This window comes from Macaca thibetana, chromosome 1 (assembly GCF_024542745.1).
Source record: "Macaca thibetana thibetana isolate TM-01 chromosome 1, ASM2454274v1, whole genome shotgun sequence".
Classification (NCBI taxonomy): domain Eukaryota; kingdom Metazoa; phylum Chordata; class Mammalia; order Primates; family Cercopithecidae; genus Macaca; species Macaca thibetana.
The window spans coordinates 108,041,282-108,060,604 of record NC_065578.1 but is presented as its reverse complement, the minus strand read 5'-3'; the positions used below and the strand labels follow the sequence as shown (position 1 = coordinate 108,060,604).

Here is a 19,323-nt window from a genome sequence, read left to right as displayed (position 1 = left end):
TTTTATGCAGATACCTTCCTTCCATTTGTGGAACTAGAGAAGATGGAATCATTCTTGAAACTACCTGATTTCCTGAGTCAAGATCAGGAAGGACTGCACTGAATTTTCCTAGCTCTGAACTACAAATACTAAATGTAGACTTCGCTATATGAATATAATCGTTTCTATAGCCCCCATAAATTACACATCAATTCTGTAAAACCATCCACCTGTGTCCAAAGATAGAATCACTGTGCTCAATTATATAAGGCTGCACTAAGGATGAAAGCCCTTTTGTCATTTAAAATACCACTTTGTTCTTATACAATACCTTTGACTTATAAGTGATTTGCAAACAAAGATAAGAGTAGCAAGCCTGACAATACTCAGGTGATATGAATATCCCATTTTAAAAGTAAATTTAGTTGGGAGGCTGGGGCAGGTGGATCATTTGAGGCCAGGAGTTGAGACCAGTCTGGCCAACATGGCAAAGTTCCATTTCTACTAAAAATACAAAAATTAGCCGGGCACAGTGGTACACACTTGTAGTCCCAGCTACTTGGGAGGCTGAGGCCGAGAATCATTTGAACTCAGAAGACGAAGGCTGCAATGAGGCGATTGTGCCACTGCACTCCAGCCTGGGCGACAGTGAGGTTCTGTCTCAAAAAAACAAAACGAAACGGAAAAAAAAAACTAAATTTAAAGAAGTCACCAACATGAAAACTTGAATCTGGACACTTAGAGCTTCCTGCTTTGTATTCTGTTTCCATAAAAAATTGTGATGAAGGCTGGGTGTGGTTGCTCACCCCTGTAATCCCGGCACTTTGGGAGGCCGAGGCAGGCGGATCACCTGAGGTCAGGAGTCCAAGACTAGCCTGGCCAACATGGTGAAACCCCGCCTCTACTAAAAATACGAAAATTAGCCAGGTGTGGTGATGGGTGCCTGTAATCCCAGCTACCTGGGAGGCTGAGGCAGGAGAATCACTTGACCTGGGAGGCAGAGGCTGCAGTGAGCCGAGATCATGCCACTGCACTCCACCCTAGTTGACAGAGTGAGACTCTGTCTCAAAAAAAAAAAAAAAAAAAAAAAAAATTGTGATAGAGCCCAAACCACAGGGAGCTTTACTCCCATCAAATTCTTATCTCTGAATTTTTTTGAATCAGAAAGAAGGGAGTATAGTGGCTTTTTAAAGAAGTCTCTACTTAAAAAAAATTAAACCTTGCTTTGCTTGCCGGCAAACCTAAAGAGATACATATTTTAAATATTAGGTTAGAAATGTCTAAAATTTATATCTACAGTCTGGAACTAAATCCTTTACTATCCATTGGTTTATTAATTCTCTTCTAAACCTTTTGAGCAATGCAGGTTTAGAGACCTAAAGGGTAACAGAGGTAAATAATATCCCCTCTGAATAAACTGCTTAAAATAACTTTTATATTAGAAAAATAGCTATGTTATCTAACATTAATACAGATAATATAGAGAAAAACTCAGAAACCAAGATTCGACCAGAATGCAAATAAAAATACAATAGAAAATACAATAACAATATTTAAGAAAAAAACAGTATCATCACTATCACAAGTGTCTGTATCTTAAAACTACCAAATTGGTTTAAACATAAAATTTCAGAAAACTAATTTTCATTTTTATTAGTGTACTCAAGTAGTGAATCTTAGCTGACAAATACCAGTTTGGATTTAGAAATCATGATATCAAATAACATTTATAATGTATGTAAAACATAACACACACCATAAATGATAGAGATACAGTAAGATGATTCCTTGATAGAAAAACTATTTCATTTTTCATTTAGGTTTTTATTTGACATTACTTTTAAAGTAAATATGTTTATGCCAAGATTAACTCAGTAGAAGGTACCAAAATGGTAAAACTATGCCTGTTGCTCTCAATAGCCATCCTATTTAGTTTTCTAGTGTTCCAATCTTCTAAAATACATTATGTTGATAAGACACAGACTTTTGAATGTATGATTCAGAACAATTATAGCCTAACAATTTTGAATATGGTTTCTCCTTCAATAAATTATGATAGTGAGCCTGATATTTACTTTTAAAAGTAAAAGGGTCAAATTCCATGTGTTTAAACATAGCTCTGCTGTACACATAGTTAAGGAAGCAAACACCAAAAATGCTCCAAAGCAATCAAATTACACTTTAATTTACAAGGTCAACATATCTGTGAAAGACTATAACTGTAGGAATAAGAGAAGGATAAAGTCTCTGAATAGAAAAGGTTACAGGGGCTTTTGGATTTCCGGTGCCTATATAAATCATTAAATGCTCATATTCTATCCTGTTTGTATATGCCCTTTATATGCCCTTCAAGTTATACTTGCTTGTATGTATCATTCTCAATTGGTAGTAGATCATATGCCATTGCCTGAAAGGTCAGTTCATGCAGGACAGTGGACACAGGATCAAAGCCACGATCAATTATTAAGAGCTGTGAATGAGTTTTACCCTAGAATAACAAGATAAAATCATCTTAAGCAGCTTCAATTTCTTAGTGTGAACATATTTTTAATATCTTAGAATACAAAGCAGGCTTTTCCTAAGTTCTATCCCTTTTCCCCACCAAAAACATACAACAAAACAAAACAAATGGTTAATTGTCTTAAGAATGTCAAGTTATAACAACACAAAGAAAAATCCGAGTAGCATGAGAGAAAAAATGAAGACTACATAACTAAAAGCTTTTGTAATTAGAGTAAGAGGGTACATTTAATAACATGGGTTTGAACTGCATGGGTACACTTAACACTCAGTTTTTTCAACTAAATAACAGATAGAAAATACAGTATTCGCAGGATGTGAAACCTGCATGTACGAAGGGCTGACTTTCCAGATATGTAGGTTTTGCTGGGCTGATGCAGGACTTGAGTATGTGTGGATTTTGGTATACACAGGAGGTCCTGGAACCAACCCTCCTGTGTTTCCCAAGGGACAACTGTATAATAACCTGAAAATTCCTTTTAAAAAAGTAACATTTTGTTTGCACTAAATCTATTTTCTTATGAATTGAGTTCCAAAAGCACTCAATTCTTACGAATTGAGTTCCAAAAAGCATAAATTATGAATGGTAGCTACTACTTGACCTCTATGTATTAGACATTTTACTAAACAAAAATACATGGATTATTTCATCTAATTCTTTTAATAATCCTGTGAGACAGGCATTATCATCTCCAGTTGACCATGAGGGCATTGCAGCCTGAAATGAAGTAACTTGCCCAAATCACACAGGTAGTATGAGGCAGAATGGAGATTCAAATGCAGGTTTGCTCCAACGTCTGTGCTCTTAACCGTTATGCTATTTTAAAAGACTGTACTGATACCAACTAAGATGATAAATCACAATGAAAGCCTTGTTATCATTAATTCGCAAACATCACTAAACTGAATAATAGTGCTGGAAACATATTGTTAATGTCAGTATCTTTCATACTTCATTTTAAAAAGTAATAAATTCTTTGGATTATTATTCAAAGCAATAACAAATAACTATAACTCATTATACAAACATTTTCTATTTATTTACATATAACAGGTATATTTTATAGGCTATGTTTTTAAAATATTTTAAAATTAAGCACATTCATTTAATTAAATTTTGAGACAGTATGATATGGTGGTTCAGAGCACAGCCTTGGAAATCAGTCAGGTCTGAATTTGAGTCTACCTTTGATCACAATCTTGCAGTACAAGTTTGGACAAAATGCCTATCTTGTTTATATGGCAGTATTCTCTTTGTAAAATGAAACACAATTATGGAATCTTTGCCTTATAAGATTATTGTAAAGGTTAAATATAATCATACCATGAAACACAGCACAGCAAGCCCTCAAAAATGTGAACTATGAAGCTTCAGAAATATAAATAGGAAAAAGTGCAATATAAGTTCTATAGCAGGCTTAGGGCTTATGACAGCATGTGGGAGGAAGCATCACTTGGCCTGAAGAGTCAGGAAAGCCTTCAAAAATGAGGTGACATTTTATCACTTTATCAGGTGTCCCTGAATAAAGGAAAGGTATCAAGTATTTGAAGGATGATTAATTTTCCAGGCAGAAAGAATGGAAAGGACAAGTTTAATTTTTATGGATTTTGCTCTTTTTCCACTGAACACATGAAGGACTAAAAGCATATTTGATTGTATATCTCTTCATTCAACAAACATTTATTCGCTATCGACTATGTGTACTAAGCCATTCTGCCTTCAAAACTACAACCAGAATAACAGCCTTCACTAGGCCTCTAAACCAAAAACAGGTAATTTTTAAGGTAACTAACCTAACATCTAAGTTTATATCTTCCATTCCAGCCACATCGTTTAATTGTGGATTTTGCCTTTTTCTCTATTGCCTCTACCTGAAGAATCCTGTTTTCCATGCAATAAACTCCCTCTTTATCATGTTATGCTCATTCTTCAAGCTAAAGGGCCTTTCCTCTTGGGATGCCTTCCAACACTCCAGTTTAGAAGAAGGTAAGCCTGGGACTATATTCCCATTATACTCTCTGTATTCTTCTTATTACATTCCACTTATTACACAGTATTCTAATTGGTGGTTTCCTGGCACAACTCCTCTTCTAAACTAGCAACAGTTCCTTTTCTTCATTCTCCAGCTACTGTAATATGGCTTCCTAGCCCTCTGGCACCACCTCTGTCAGTCTCCTCAAGCTCTTCATTCTCTCACCTACATGTAAATGCTGGTATTTCCCAGATTTCAACCTTAGTCTTTGATTATATTATCTCCATGGGATAACAACAGCTGCCATTTATTAAATTCCCATTGGTGCCAAATACACTTACATACTAACTTAATCCTCACACCGCCTAGCAAGGTATATATTACTTCATCTATTTCATAGATGGAAAAACAAACTCAAGGTCACAGAGCTAGTGATAATAGGAATTCCCACATTTATTAAATGTTTACTCAATGGCAAGCATTACTCTAAGGACTTTGCATGTATTAACTCACTTAATCATAACTTTTAAAATAGGTATTCTTTTATTATTCCCATTTTATAGAAAAGAAAATGTAGTTACATAGAAGTTACATAATTTGCCCAAATAGACATTAACTATGAATTAAATGGCAGAACTAGATTTGGGCATAGTGCTGACTTCAAAATCTGTTAGTTAATAGAGTCCCCTCTAAACCATACCATCTATTAAGGTTTGCCAACTGTGTATGTTAACGATTCTCAAATCAGTATTGAAGATCTATGTTAATGACTCCCAAATCAATACTAGAAAATGAATGAGCAAGTTTCTTTGGCTTACAAAGAAATAAGACAGACTTTATGCATAGTCACTATTTGCCTTGCATACATTACCTTTATTAGGCTCTTTTCATCAATCTTGTAGTAGTCTTCAAGCTTTTTTTCAACAAGCTGTGCAAGTTTACTGGCATTATCTAGAGGTTTACTAGACATGGAAAAAAAGGTCCAACAATTATCTTTCTTTCAGTATATACTTTATAATATCATGAAGTTTAATTCTAAAATTAAACCATGGAATTTAAAAAATGTTTACAAAATGAAAAATTATTTTATAAACACGTAAAAGTTCAGATAATATATCAAATAATGTTATATCGATATATTTGGAATTTACAAGGACAAATCTTATATCTGCTTCAGATTTTTTAATATAAAGGAAATAAAATATTACATGTAAAGCTGCAGTTCCTTTTATTTTGCTCCTAAGTCCTGGTCCTCTCCCATACCCCTGCCTCAAACCAAGACAACCAGTGTCATTAATTTCATGTATATTCTCCCTCCAGTCATTTCTGTTTCGTGTGTGGGTGTATGTGGGTGTGTGTATGTGTGTGTGTTTGAGATGTATCTACATTGACATCGACACACATATCAGATTTATTCATTTTATCTCCTATATAGTATTCCATCATGATTATACTGGATTTTATATATTGATTTCTCTAAAGATGGACATATGAGTCATTCTTATTATACTATTATAAACACTGAAACAAACATTGGTATAATGTATCTAAGTATATTACATGTACATGTTTCTCTAGGTATATTACACATAAAAATATAATTTCTGGGTCATACAGCATATACGTACTTTTTTCAATATTATCAATTACTCTATAAATTAGTTGATCAACATCCCTCCCACTAGCAGTGTGAGATTTGCCCACATGCTAACATCATCAACTTTCCAATGTCTTTTGCATAAAATCTTGTATATCGTTATCTTCTAAAATAACACTGTACCCTAAATTGTAACTTCAGGACCAGTGGTATTAGTGTAACTTCCAAATCTACAAGAAAAACGCTGAAAAATAGCTCTGTAAAAGAAGTTGAAGAGGAAATAAAAAAAGGAAAGATGTTCCACATTCATGGATTGGAAGTACAAATATTGTTAAAATGTCCATACTACCCAAAGTTATCTACAGATTCAATGCAATCCCTATCAAAATATCAATGACATTCTTCACAGAAATAAAAAAAAAATTAAAATGTAGATGGAACCCCAAAAGACCCAGAATAGCCAAAGCTATCCTAAGCAAAAAGAACAAAACTGCAGAAATCACATTACCTGGCTTCAAATATACTACAGGGCTGTAGTAACCAAAACAGCATGGTACTGGCATAAAGACAGACATAGAGACTAATGGAACAGAATATAGAACCCAGAAACAAATCATACATCTACCATTAACTCAATTTCAACAAAGGTGCCAAGAACATACACTGGGGAAAGGATAGTCTCTTCAATCAATGGTGCTGGGAAAAATGGATATCCATATGCAGAAGAATGAAACTAGACCCCTATCTCTTGCCATATACAAAAATCAAATAAAAATGGATTAAAGAGTTAAATCTAAGACCTCAGACTATGAAACTACCACAAGAAAACATTGGGGAAACTCTCTAGGACACTGAACTGGGCAGATTTCTCTGTGGGACATTCTTGAGTAACACCCCATAAGCACAGGCAACCAAAGCAAAAATGGACAAATGGAATCACATCAAGTTAAAAAGCTTCTGCACAATAAACAATCAACAAAGTGAAGAGACAACCCACAGAATGGAAGAGAATATTTGCAAACTACCTATCTGACAAAAAATTAATAAGAATAGATATGGAGCACAAATAACTCCATAGGAAAAAATAATCTGATTTAAAAATGGGCGAAAGATCTGGATATTTCTCAAAAGAAGACATACAAATGGCAAACAGGTATATGAAAAGGTGCTCATACACGTAATTATCAGAGAAATGCAAATCAAAACTATAATGAGATATCATTTCACCTCAGTTATAATGGCTTTTATTCAAGAGACAGGCAATATAAACACATGCTGGCGAGAATATGGAGAAAAGGGAACCCTCATACACTGTTGGTGAGAATGTAAATTAGTATAATTACTAAGGAGAACAATGTGGAGGTTCCTCAAAAAACTAAACAGAGAACTACCATGTGATCCAGCAATCTCACTGCTAAATATATATGTCCAAAAGAAAGGAAATCTGTATATCAATCTGTACTCCATGTTACTGTAGCACTATTCACAACAGCCAAGATTTGGAAGCAACATATGAATGGATAAAGAAAATGTGGCACATTGACAGAATGGAGTATTATTCAGCCATAAAAAAGAATGGATCCTGACATTTACAACAACATAGATGGAACTGGCGGTCACCATGTTAAGTGAAATAAGCCAGGCACAGAAAGAACATTTCTCATGTTCTCACTTGCTTCTGGGAGCTAAAAATGAAAACAATTGAACTCATGGAGAAAGTAGAAAGATGGTTACCAGAGGCTGGAAAGGGGCAGGAGTGGTGGTCAAGGGTTTAGTGGGGATGGGTAATGGGTACAAAATTATAGGTAGAATGAGTAAGATCTAGTATTTGATAGCACAACAGCGTGACTACAGTACATTTAAAAATAACTAAGAGTATAATTGGATTGTTTTTAACACAAAGAAAGGATAAATGCTTGAGGTGACAGATACCCCGTTTACCCTGATGTGACTATTATGCATTGTATGTCTGTATCAAAATATGTCATGTACCCCATAAATATATACACCTACTATGTATCCACAAAAATTAAGAAATAAGAGAGAGAAAGAAAAAGGCTCTTCACCAGCACACCAACCTCGAAAATGGGAGCTCTTATTGTGAGGGCTTCAAAGTTTTACAGAATCTTTAGGTCTTATACCTTAAAAACAAATAATGCTCACGCCTGTAATCCCAGCACTTTGGGAGGCCGAAGCAGGCGGATCATGAGGTCAGGAGATCGAGACCATCCTGGCTAACATGGTGAAACCCCGTCTCCACTAAAAAATACAACAAAATTAGCCGGGTGTGGTGGCGGGCGCCTGTTGTCCCAGCTACTTGGGAGGCTGAGGTAGGAGAATGGCATGAAGCCAGGAGGCAGAGTTTGCAGCGAGCCAAGATCATGCCATTGCACTCCAGCCTGGGCGACAGAGCACGACTCCGTCTTTAATAAATTAATAAATAAATAAATAAATAAATAAATAAAGCAAGCAATATCTATAAAGGGTAATTCATTAAACTCTTTGTACAATATTTTCAAAAGAAAGAAACTTCATTTTAAAATTATACTTTAAAGTCGATAAAGTGTAAAGGAATATTTTGTGAAAGCAGGTAGAATTTTAAAAGACAGGATTACAGATTATTTATTAGCGTAACTCAAAACTAGCCCCTATGTGAGCGACACAATTATAAATTGGCTATGTTTTCTCATTTCCCCGAACATAACCAATCACCAACAGCAGAAGCTTCAACAGTTACTAAACTCTTACCAGGAGCCAAACCACTTAGCTCAGCTCCACTGAGTCCAGAATGTAATTAGCACATCTCTTATAAGAAAAAGGTAATCCCAGCACTTTGGGAGGCAGAGGCAGGCGGATTGCTTGAGCCCAGGAGTTTGAGACCAGCCTGGGCAACATGGAGAGATCCCATCTCAAAAAAAAAAAAAAAAAAAAAGTAAGAAAAAGAATGTTTCTAATACCCAAGGTATGAATAAAGAGCTTGTTTGGTAATACCTGAATTGAGGAGATCACTTAATCTCCCAGGAGATCACTATACTTTTTCTAAGTATTCATAGTGGAATTTTCAAATGGTAAGTGAAGAGTAATGTGACTTAAAGTACTACATGAATTTAAAATCAAACAGTTCAGCCAGCTAACTTGACAAATGCCAATGTTCAAATTAAAGGACTTTTTAAAAGACAAATGAGTAATAACACTTATTACAAGTAGTGCAATATATTTACTACCATATTTATTAGTGAGGAATACTTTATAGATATTAATTCATTTAACTCTAAAAACAACTGTATAAGGTAGGTATTATTTAATCATTCTTATTTCATAGATAAGGAAACTGAGGTGAGAGGATCACACATGAACTAGCAGACCAAAATTAAAACTAAAACTGCCTGACACACACAACAAACAACATGGATGACTCTCAGAAAACAATGCTGAGCAAAGAAGTCAAAAACAAAAAATATCATGTGGTTCCATTTCTACCAGTTCAAAATCAGGCAAAATTAAACTATACGTTAAAAGTCAGATGGCAGTCATCTCTAGGGAAGAAAAGGGGACGGGAGAGCTGGGAGGGATCACGAGAGAGGCCTCTGAGATGCTGTTAATGTTCTATTTTTTTTTTGATCTTGGTAGGGTTAGATGGATATGTTCATTTTGGAATGAATTATCATGCCATATCTAGCAGGTCCTCAAATAATGTCATTTTGTTCGTCATCTCATTATAATGCTGAGGAAAAAAAAAAAATAGATTCCTGGCTGGGGCCACTGTCTGTACGGCATTGGCATGATCGCTCCATGTCTGCATGGGTTTTCTCCTGGTACTCCGGTTTCCTCCCACATCCCAAAGATGTGCAGCATGTTTGGTTAACTGGCATGTCTAAATTGTCCCAGTCCGAGTGAGTGTGGATGTGTGTAGTGTGCCCTGCAGTGGGATGGTATCCTAATCTGGGTGCGTTCCTGCCTTGTGCCATGAGCTGCTGGGATGAGCTCTGGTCATCCTTCTAATGAGCCTGAACTAGAATAACTGGGCAAATAATCTCGTTTTTATTAATCTTTCTTAAATGTACATACAGTCACATTTCTTTCAATGTTTAATATTAGAAGTGTTTCAGGTCTTTATGCAGAAGTTTGGTGACATTACATAACCAAGGAACTTAATTCTTGTTTATATCAATTATCCTATGGTAAGATTGGTTTTGTCAGTTTCCAAGAATCCATCAACGACATTAAGTGAGGACTTACTATATAGACAATTTATGCACTTTACAGTAAACTTCATTTTTAAAAACAAGTATATAAGTCAAAGTATATAGTACTAAAGTTAAATTTTACCTCTTTAAAAAAACCCCAAAATTTATTTAGAATAGGCACTGAGATTAGATACTTAGACATTGTAACAGGTATCCAGAGAATATGGCCATTTAGATTTGCTGGTGATTTAATGAAAAGCATTAATTGTAACACTGTATTCCCTATGTGACTATAAAGACATTTCCTCTAAGCATTCCTTAAAGTGATGAAAAACTGTCTGTAAAATGTACCGAATTTAGGCTCTGAAATTCAGTAACAGAAGCTATTTGCTATTCTGAAATTTAAACCACAAGCTTTAAATCTCCTATATGTACAGCATGGTAATTATACAAAGGAAATAAATTTTGTAAACCAATCTGCAAAGGTACAGAGACATTACTTACCTCTATAGTGAATGGTAAATAGGAAGCATAACATGTGCAGATGCTGAGGGTCCTACCTTTTATATCTTACTCCGGGATTTTCATCCAAGGTGGCACACACTGTAACTATCTGGTCAGCCATTGCTTCCATAATGGCATCTTTTCCCTTTGCATTACCAGGGTCTGGACTATAACAGTAATAGAATGCATCTGGTACATCAAGAGTATACACCTAAGACAAAAAAACTCACTGTCAATCTGGAGACCTGATAAAAAAAATTATATATATATATATATATACACACACACACACACACATCAAGAAAATGTGGCAACTATTTGGGGCAGTTAAAAAAATGCTTGCACTAACCATACTGTTTACTGAAACAACTGTGTCTTTACCTTAATCAAATCTCATTTTCTCTGTCATCTTGATTTCATCCTTTCTTTCTCACTCTCCTTTCCTGCTTAGTCTCTCTCTCTCCTTCAATCTTGTTTCATATACAGATTGTACTGTCTGCTTTTTACTACCCATGCAACAGGTGAAGGAATCTGAGGTAGTCAAACTAAAATAAAAATCTAACTCCCAGTACAAAGAAACACAACAGTACCAAAATCGGCCTATAAATCAGACATAAATTAAAACTCTTAATCCATTAGAGAGTAACCCAGAAATCTCCCATAGTTGACATAGTTCTTTAGCTTATACTCTTCATGTCCTTAAAATAAGAGACATACTTCCCCAAAAGACACAGCATTGTGCTAGACATAATGTAAATCTTACTATACATATGTACAGCAAAACCTCACAGATACATTCATTCAATTAACAAAATAATTTACTTATGCACAAAGAACTGGATTAGAGGATTTGGAGGATATAAAAGCAGGAGCTCCCTAAATTGTATTGAGAGTTCCCCATTAAACTAAGTTTTGTTGTTTTTTAAACAATGACAATTTCTCTTAAACTATGAAAATTTATTGTAAGTAAAAGTAGGCAAGTAATTATAGGTTAAGTAATGAATTATGAATAAATGTCTTGCATTTCCTTTTACACACAGTCATTCATTTCTCTGGACATAACCCAGCACCAACAACAGCAGCCTGAACATAGATAAAAATTTAGCTGTGGCTCACCCACTTATCTCTTTCCTGCTCAAAGGCTAGGATGCTGTATTGACAGTTAACAAGCACCCCACACTTGAATTGTGGCTTCCTCATAGTGTAATATCCCACAGCAGGAGATAACATATTTGTTCAAAAACTTTTACTGCACAGTCGCCCAAGGCTTCTCCCTCCCACCCACTGATACCAGGTTTGGCCATGGTCATGTGTAGGTTTGTTTTCGTCTTTGTTTTTTAAGATGAGGATTTACTCTGTCACCCAGACTGGAGTGCAGTGGCATGGTTATAGCTCACTGAAGCCTTGATGTCCTGGGCTCAAGCGATCCTCCCGCCTCAGCCTCCCATGCAGCTAGGACCACAGGTATGTGCCACCATACCTGACTAATTCCTTTGTTAAGTTTCTTTGCAGAGACAAGGCCTCACTTTGTTGCCCAGGCTGGTCTAGTACTCCTGGGCTCAAGCGATCCTTCCGCCTCGGCCTCCTAAAGTGCTGGGATTACAGATGTGAGCCACTGTGCTCCGCCTGGAATGTATGTAGAAGATACACGTGCTACTTCCCAGCAGAAGCTTTAAAAGCCATTGTATGGCTCCACTATTTTCTCTTTTCCCTTGGCTATGTCCCAGACTAGCCTTTCAGCCTCAGTACTAGAAAGTAGAGGATGTAGAGCAAAGCCCCAGCCAAACAACAATGGACAACACAAATGAGAAATAAACCTTTGTTGTTGTAATGCACTGAGATGTGGGGGGTTCCTACCACAAATTAATCTAAGCTAATACCCCAGTGTACCAAAGATAATCTGGGGGCTGGTTCTCATTCTATACTCACATCTCCTCCATTTCCCTCTTCCTCTACCTCCTCCCCACTTTCCATCACCATCATTAAAAGTTTTTTAAGACTACTGCCACATGCTTTTTTCATCTTTATAAACCCATAATCAGCTCCTTAAATACAGATCCTGTCTTCCATCTACTCTTCATGAGGCTTGTGCCTGTCAGTCCTATGTCCAAGCTGTTGTAGGTGAACAGCAGAGAGGGGAGAAGCCAGCACCTTCCATATTTTATTACTGCTGCAATGTCCTTGGAGTACAACCTGTGGACTGTGTGATAGTTGGTGACGTGTTAGAAACTGACACACAAGGAGGTCTCAATGCAAGGTTGAAAGCAAAAGTATGGATCAATAAAATTGGAATAGTGCCACTGAAGTCCTCCCCAGTTCCACATTACAGTTTTTTTGTGCTAGAGTTACCTGATCTCTTACAAAGTATAGACAAACTATAGACTGCAAAATCAGTATGCCGTTTTAAAGCACCTAAAAGGGCATGGTTATGAATGTTAAGAGTCAATTTGTAGGGTTTGAGCTAAGAAAAGGCTTTCTGCTTACTATGGTCCAGCTCTAAGAATAATTTTACTTATGATTTAAGAGCCAACATTGTGAAGGTCCTCCCAACTCAACTGCTTTTTAGTTTTGACAACTAACAACTAATACTGACGGGTATTTACATCTGAAATTTCAGACTGCATTAATCCAAGTCAGCAGTGTGGCCCAGAAAACATGAGGAAATATATTCTTTGCTAGTCTGTGACTGAATATTTTAAAAATTATTTTATTAATCTTTTAGTATCTTGGTTCCATACCAAGCAGGATAGCTTATACATGGATGCACAAATGTAACGTATATGTTCTGGCTTAAAAACAGGTATTTTTAAAGAATACCTATTCTAAAACATAGAGACTTATCATAGCAACTGGGTATGGTTAATATGAAATAAGTACTAAGTCACATGCAAATCTAAGCAATTCACAGTGAAATTTTACATATTTTCTTTTTAAAACATAAGCCATATTTTTGTCTACTTTATTTTTATTTTATTTTTTTTTAAGTCACATGAGAATTCTTATTTATTTATTATTAATTATTATTATTATACTTTAAGTTCTAGGGTACATGTGCATAACGTGCAGGTTTGTTACATATGTATACTTGTGCCATGTTGCTGTGCTGCACCCATCAACTCATCAGCACCCATCAACTCGTCATTTACATCAGGTATAACTCCCAATGCAATCCCTCCCCCTTCCCCTCTCCCCATGATAGGCCCCGGTGTGTGATGTTCCCCTTCCCGAGCATACTTTTTTTATATTATGAATCTGATTTTCTTGCATGACCTTTTTTTTTCAGGGTTGGGGGCAATTTTTCTGTGGTGTGTACATAGCAAATAGATTTCTCCAGTTAAAAAAAAAAAGCTGTTAAAATCAGCCAGGCACGGTGGCTCATGCCTGTAATCCCAGCACTTTGGGAGGCCAAGGCGGAGACAGATCATTTGAGGTCAGGAGTTTGAGACTAACCTGGCCAACATAGTGAAACCCCGTTTCTACTAAAAATACAAAAAATTAGCTGGGCTTGGTGGCACATGCCTGTAATCCCAGCTACTTGGGAGGTTGAATCAGGAGAATCACTTGAGCCCAGTAGATGGAGGTTGAAGTGAGCCAAGATCACACCAACTGCACTCCAGCCTGGTGACAGAGTGAGACTCTGTTTCAAAAAAACAAAAAACAAACAAACAAAAAATGCCGGGAGCGTGACTCACACCTATAATCCCTACACTTTGGGAGGCCGAGGAGGGTAGATCATTTGAGGTCAGGAGTTTGAGACCAGGCTGGTCAACATGGTGAAATCTCATCTCTACTAAAAGTACAAAATTTAGCCCGGCATTGGGGTACGTGCCTGTAATCCCAGCTACTCTGGAGGCTGAGGCAAGAGAACTGCTTGAACCTGGGAGGCGGAGGTTGCAGTGAGACAAGATTGCACCACTGCATTCCAGCCTGGACGATGGAATGAGATTCTGTCTCCAAAAAAAAAAAAAAAAAAAAAAAAAAAATTAGCATGTGGTGCTTCTTTACCATGACATTTTCACAACTTTGCACAGCAAGCTTGTAGCTTTCTTGTAGTCTTTGCCTCTTATGGAAATATTTTCACTGTCTTTTCCCAGACACACAATGGAGTTAAGGGAACTAGACTGTCTTGCTGCAGATAAGTGCAAGCCGCATGGCACCAAAATTATTTTTCTTTTGTGGATCCACAAGAGGAAAATTCCCTTGGCGTGGGCCTACCCATGGAACCTCCTGTTTGTTTTCAACTGACAATGGTTTCACCCATGTGATGAACCTAATAGAAAAGAAGGTTTTGCAGCATGACACTGGTACAAAAACAGACACGCAGTTCAATGGAACAGAATAGTGAGTCCAGATACAAGGCCGCACACCTACAGCCATCTGATCTTTGACAAAGCTGACAAAAACAATGTGGAAAGGACTCCCTATTCAATAAATGGTGCTGGGATAACTGGCTAGCTACATGCAGAAGACTGAAACTGGACCCCTTCCATACACCATATACAAAAATCAACTTGAGATGGATTAAAGACTTAAATGTAAAACTCAAAACTATAAAAACCCTGGAAGACAGCCTAGGCAGTACCATTCTGGACATAGGAATTGGCAAAGATTTCAAGACAAAGATGCCAAAAGCAATTGCAACAAAAGCAACGACTGACAAATGAAATCTAATTAAACTAAAGAGCTTCTGCGCAACAAAAGGAACTATCAACGGAGTAAACGGACAACCTATACAATGGGAGAAAATATTTGCAAACTATGCATCTGACAAAGGTCTAATATTCAGCATCTATAAGGAACTTAAATTTACAAGAAAAAACCCCATTAAAAAGTGGGCAAAGGATATGAACACTGTTCAAAAGACATATAGGTGACCCACAAGCATATGAAAAATGGCTCAAAATCACTGATCATTAAAGAAATGCAAATCAAAACCACAATGAGGTACTATCTCACACCAAACAGAATGGCTATTTTTAAAAAGTCAAAAAACAACAGATGCTGGTGAGGCCGCAGGAAAAAGGGAAGGCTAATATTCTGTTGGTGGGAATGTATATTAATTGAACCATTGTGGAAGACAGTGTGGTGATTCTTCAAAGACCTAAAAAACAGAACTACCATTTGACCCAGCAAACTCATTACTAGGTATATACCCAAAAGAATACAAATCTATCATAAGGACACATGCATGTATATGTTCACTGCAGCACTATTCACAATAGCAAAGACATGGAATCAACCTAAATGCCTATCGATGGGAGACTGGATTTAAAAAAAAATTGGCATATATATATATATATATATATATATATATATATATATACACACACACATACCACAGAATACTAAGCAGCCATAAAAAAGAATGTGATTATGTCTTTAGCAGGAACATGGATGGAGCTAGAGGCCATTATCTTTAGCAAACTAATGCAGGAACAGAAAACCAAATACTGCATGTTTTCACTTACAAGTGGGAGCTAAATGATGAGAACACACGGACACAAAGAGAGGAACAATAGGCACTAGGCCTACTTGAGGGTAGAAGGTGGGAGGAGGGAGAGGAACAGAAAAAATAACTATTGGGTACTAGGCTTAGTACCTAGGTGATGAAATAATCTGTGTAACAGATCCCCTTGACATGAGTTTACCTATAACAAACCTGCACATGTACCCCAAACCTAAAAGTTAAAGAAAAAAGTTAGGGCCAGACACGGTGGCTCACGCCTGTGATCCCAGCACTTTGGGACGTTGAGATGAGCGGATCACTTGAGGTCGGGAGTTCGAGACCACCCTGAACATGGAGAAACCCCGTCTCTACTAAAAAAAAAAAAAAATACAAAATTAGCTGGGCGTGGTGGCTCATGCCTGTAATCCCAGCTACTTGGGAGGCTGAGGCAGGAGAATCGCTTGAACTCGGGAGGTGGAGGTTGCAGTGAGCTGAGATCACTCCATTGCACTCCAGCCTGGGTAACAAGAGTGAAACTCTGTCTCAAAAAAAAAAAAAAAAAGTTGGGTTTTGCTATGAGCCATTTCCAGAGTGCCATTATAATACTTCAGTGACTCTTATTAGAGTTACCATCTGCCTTATCTGTTTTTCATATTTTTGGAAATACATCATCGTTTTATAAATACCTGCTTCAGTTCACTTGGAGCTTAATAATTAATGGTTCCATAGCGAGGCATCATCTTACAACCACAGAATTTTCCCTAGACCATTAGGCTAGACAATCTCATGATTACACTAATCAAATCTGGAGTAAAGGGGTTAATAAACGATAAAAGGAGTTATCCAATGGTTAATAAATATAATTTGGGTTGGTTTTTGATAGGTTTTTCTTTTAACTATTGAATAAGAAACTACTAATGTAAAATATTAGATTGCATGTTGGAATGTATACAGCTATGTCTCCAAGTTTAATACTCAAAGAATCAAATTCTAGATTGTATCTATCTGTAAACCTATTTCTTTAGCCAGTTGCTTTGTGTCTATTGCCAAGAAACAGGATCCTCTGCCTTGTGCAAATACTCTTTTATGTTTACTTCTTCTTGATTTTTAAAAATGTGATTGTGTCCTAACCTGTCCCAGGATGCTGTTGCTGTAATATTGAATGTGTGTGAAAAGGGTATATTTGTAGTTCCAGGTACAGTACCCATATGGCCTTGACTATATTTCAGCTATTTAAAAATTAAGCTGGAGGATTTTGGCAGAAGTAGTTATGTGTGTGATTCCTCCAATAGACTGGTTGGCATGTGATGCTGAGGTCTTGTCCTTTTAGCTGTTCCACAGGATAGACGTAAGCAATGTCACATTCATCATACTATGGGTGAAGGTTCATCGCTCCAACATGATGGTGGCAAATTTCAACAAGATAGCTCCCAGGATGTTAAGTGAGCAGTTCTTCAGCAAAAATGAGGTAAGAAGAAAAAATGGAATAACTGAATAATATAATACCACATTCCACTGGCACCCTTCCTATGGGAAGAATTTTGTTATCTACCTTCTGAGTGGAATGTTACAGAAGATATTTTAAAATATTGAAATAAGCCTATGATTTTTATAATGTTTCAAAATAATATTCCTTAAAATTAAAAAAAATGATGTAACAGTAAAAAACAACAACAACAACAACAACTTTACAATCATCTTAGATCATAAGGGCCATGACTAGGAGACTAGACCCCTGACAATTTCATAGAGCCAGCATTACCACCTTTATACAGCCTATTCCTGACTTCTTTTATATTAGGAAGAAATAAATTTCCATGTTGTTTAATCCATTGAAAGTCCAGAGTTTTCTTTTAATTAGTTGAGCCTAATCCTACTTGATTTAACCATGATTGAAATAGTTTTTGAAGATGTCTGATACTTTTTAATCTCTTTATAGTATTCAAATGAGGGTAAGACATATATTTTGCTCATCTTTTCACAGTAGACTGCTTTGCATCTAACAGACAATGTCCACTCAACATAATCTTGATAAATGTTCAGTAGGCCTTTGCTCATAGCTCAAAGCACCTAGTATTTCATTTATATTTTCACTTGCAAATAATCAAAAATCCAAAACATTTCCAGTGTAATTTCTCCAAAACAGTTAGATTTATTAAGTAGACTCTCTTTTTTTTTGGAGACGGAGTCCCGCTCTGTTGCCCAGGCTGGAGTGCAGTGGTGCCATCTCGTCTCACTGCAAACTTTGATTCCCCAGTTCAAATGATTCTCCTGCTTCAGATTCCCAAGTAGTTGGGACTACAGGTGCTAACCACTATGCCCAGCTAATTTTTTTTGTATTTTTAGTAGAAATGAGGTTTTACCATGTTGGCCAGGCTGGTCTTGAACTCCTGACCTCATAATCTGCCCACCTTGGCCTCCCAAAGTGCTGGGATTACAGGCGTGAGCCACTGTGACTGGTCAAGTAGACCCTCCTATGACTCTTATCAAGTAAGTAAATTAAAAGAAAAAAATTCTTACGGGAAAACCATTCACAGATGGGACCTTATATAATCACAATATTTTGTAAAGACTGATAAGTGGAAACTCCTCAAGAGCATTCTCTAGACATGCAAAGACAGGTTATTTCTATTCATCATCAAATTATTCAGATATCTACACAAATCATTCCTTCAAATACAGCAACTGCAGAATTTTAATAAATTCTGGGGCTAAAATTATATTTATCTTCTGTGAAGCGAGATGTTCTATAAATGTTTGTAATATTTCTTACACTATCACTTAAATCCTATATCATTTTCAGAAGCTGGTTTTCACCCTATACTATATCTTACATATTAAAAGAATAAGTTTAAAGGAAACTTTTGGAAAACAGTTTAATGTTAACCAGATATGTTAAAATCTTATAATTTGGATTATTATCTTTCTTTGTCAAAAACAGCAGTATCAGCTGGGTGCGGTGGCTCACACCTGTAATCCCAGCACTTGGGAAGGCCGAGGCTAATGGATCACCAGAGGTCAAGAGTTCGAGACCAACCTGATCAACATGGCGAAACCCCGAATCTTCTAAAAATACAAAAAAATTTGCCAGGTGTGGTGATGCATGCCTGTAATCTC

The 19,323-nt window shown here is 36.6% G+C and overlaps 1 protein-coding gene across 5 annotated transcripts in view; it reads right to left on the bottom strand.

Moving 5' to 3' along the window:
- The window catches only part of STXBP3 (syntaxin binding protein 3), a 186,488-nt gene that overhangs the window by 28,348 nt on the left and 138,817 nt on the right, over positions 1–19,323 (bottom strand). For all 5 annotated transcript variants that reach the window (XR_007717243.1, XM_050746028.1, XM_050746038.1 and 2 more), the window contains 3 exons: positions 10,817–10,971; positions 5,344–5,434; positions 2,343–2,467 (listed from right to left, as the gene is read on the bottom strand). Coding sequence is in view for 4 of the 5 variants with exons in the window: in XM_050746028.1 (XP_050601985.1) it covers positions 2,343–2,467; positions 5,344–5,434; positions 10,817–10,971 (371 nt within the window). In the remaining variant the exon portion in view is untranslated. The remainder of the gene's footprint in view (positions 1–2,342; positions 2,468–5,343; positions 5,435–10,816; positions 10,972–19,323) is intronic.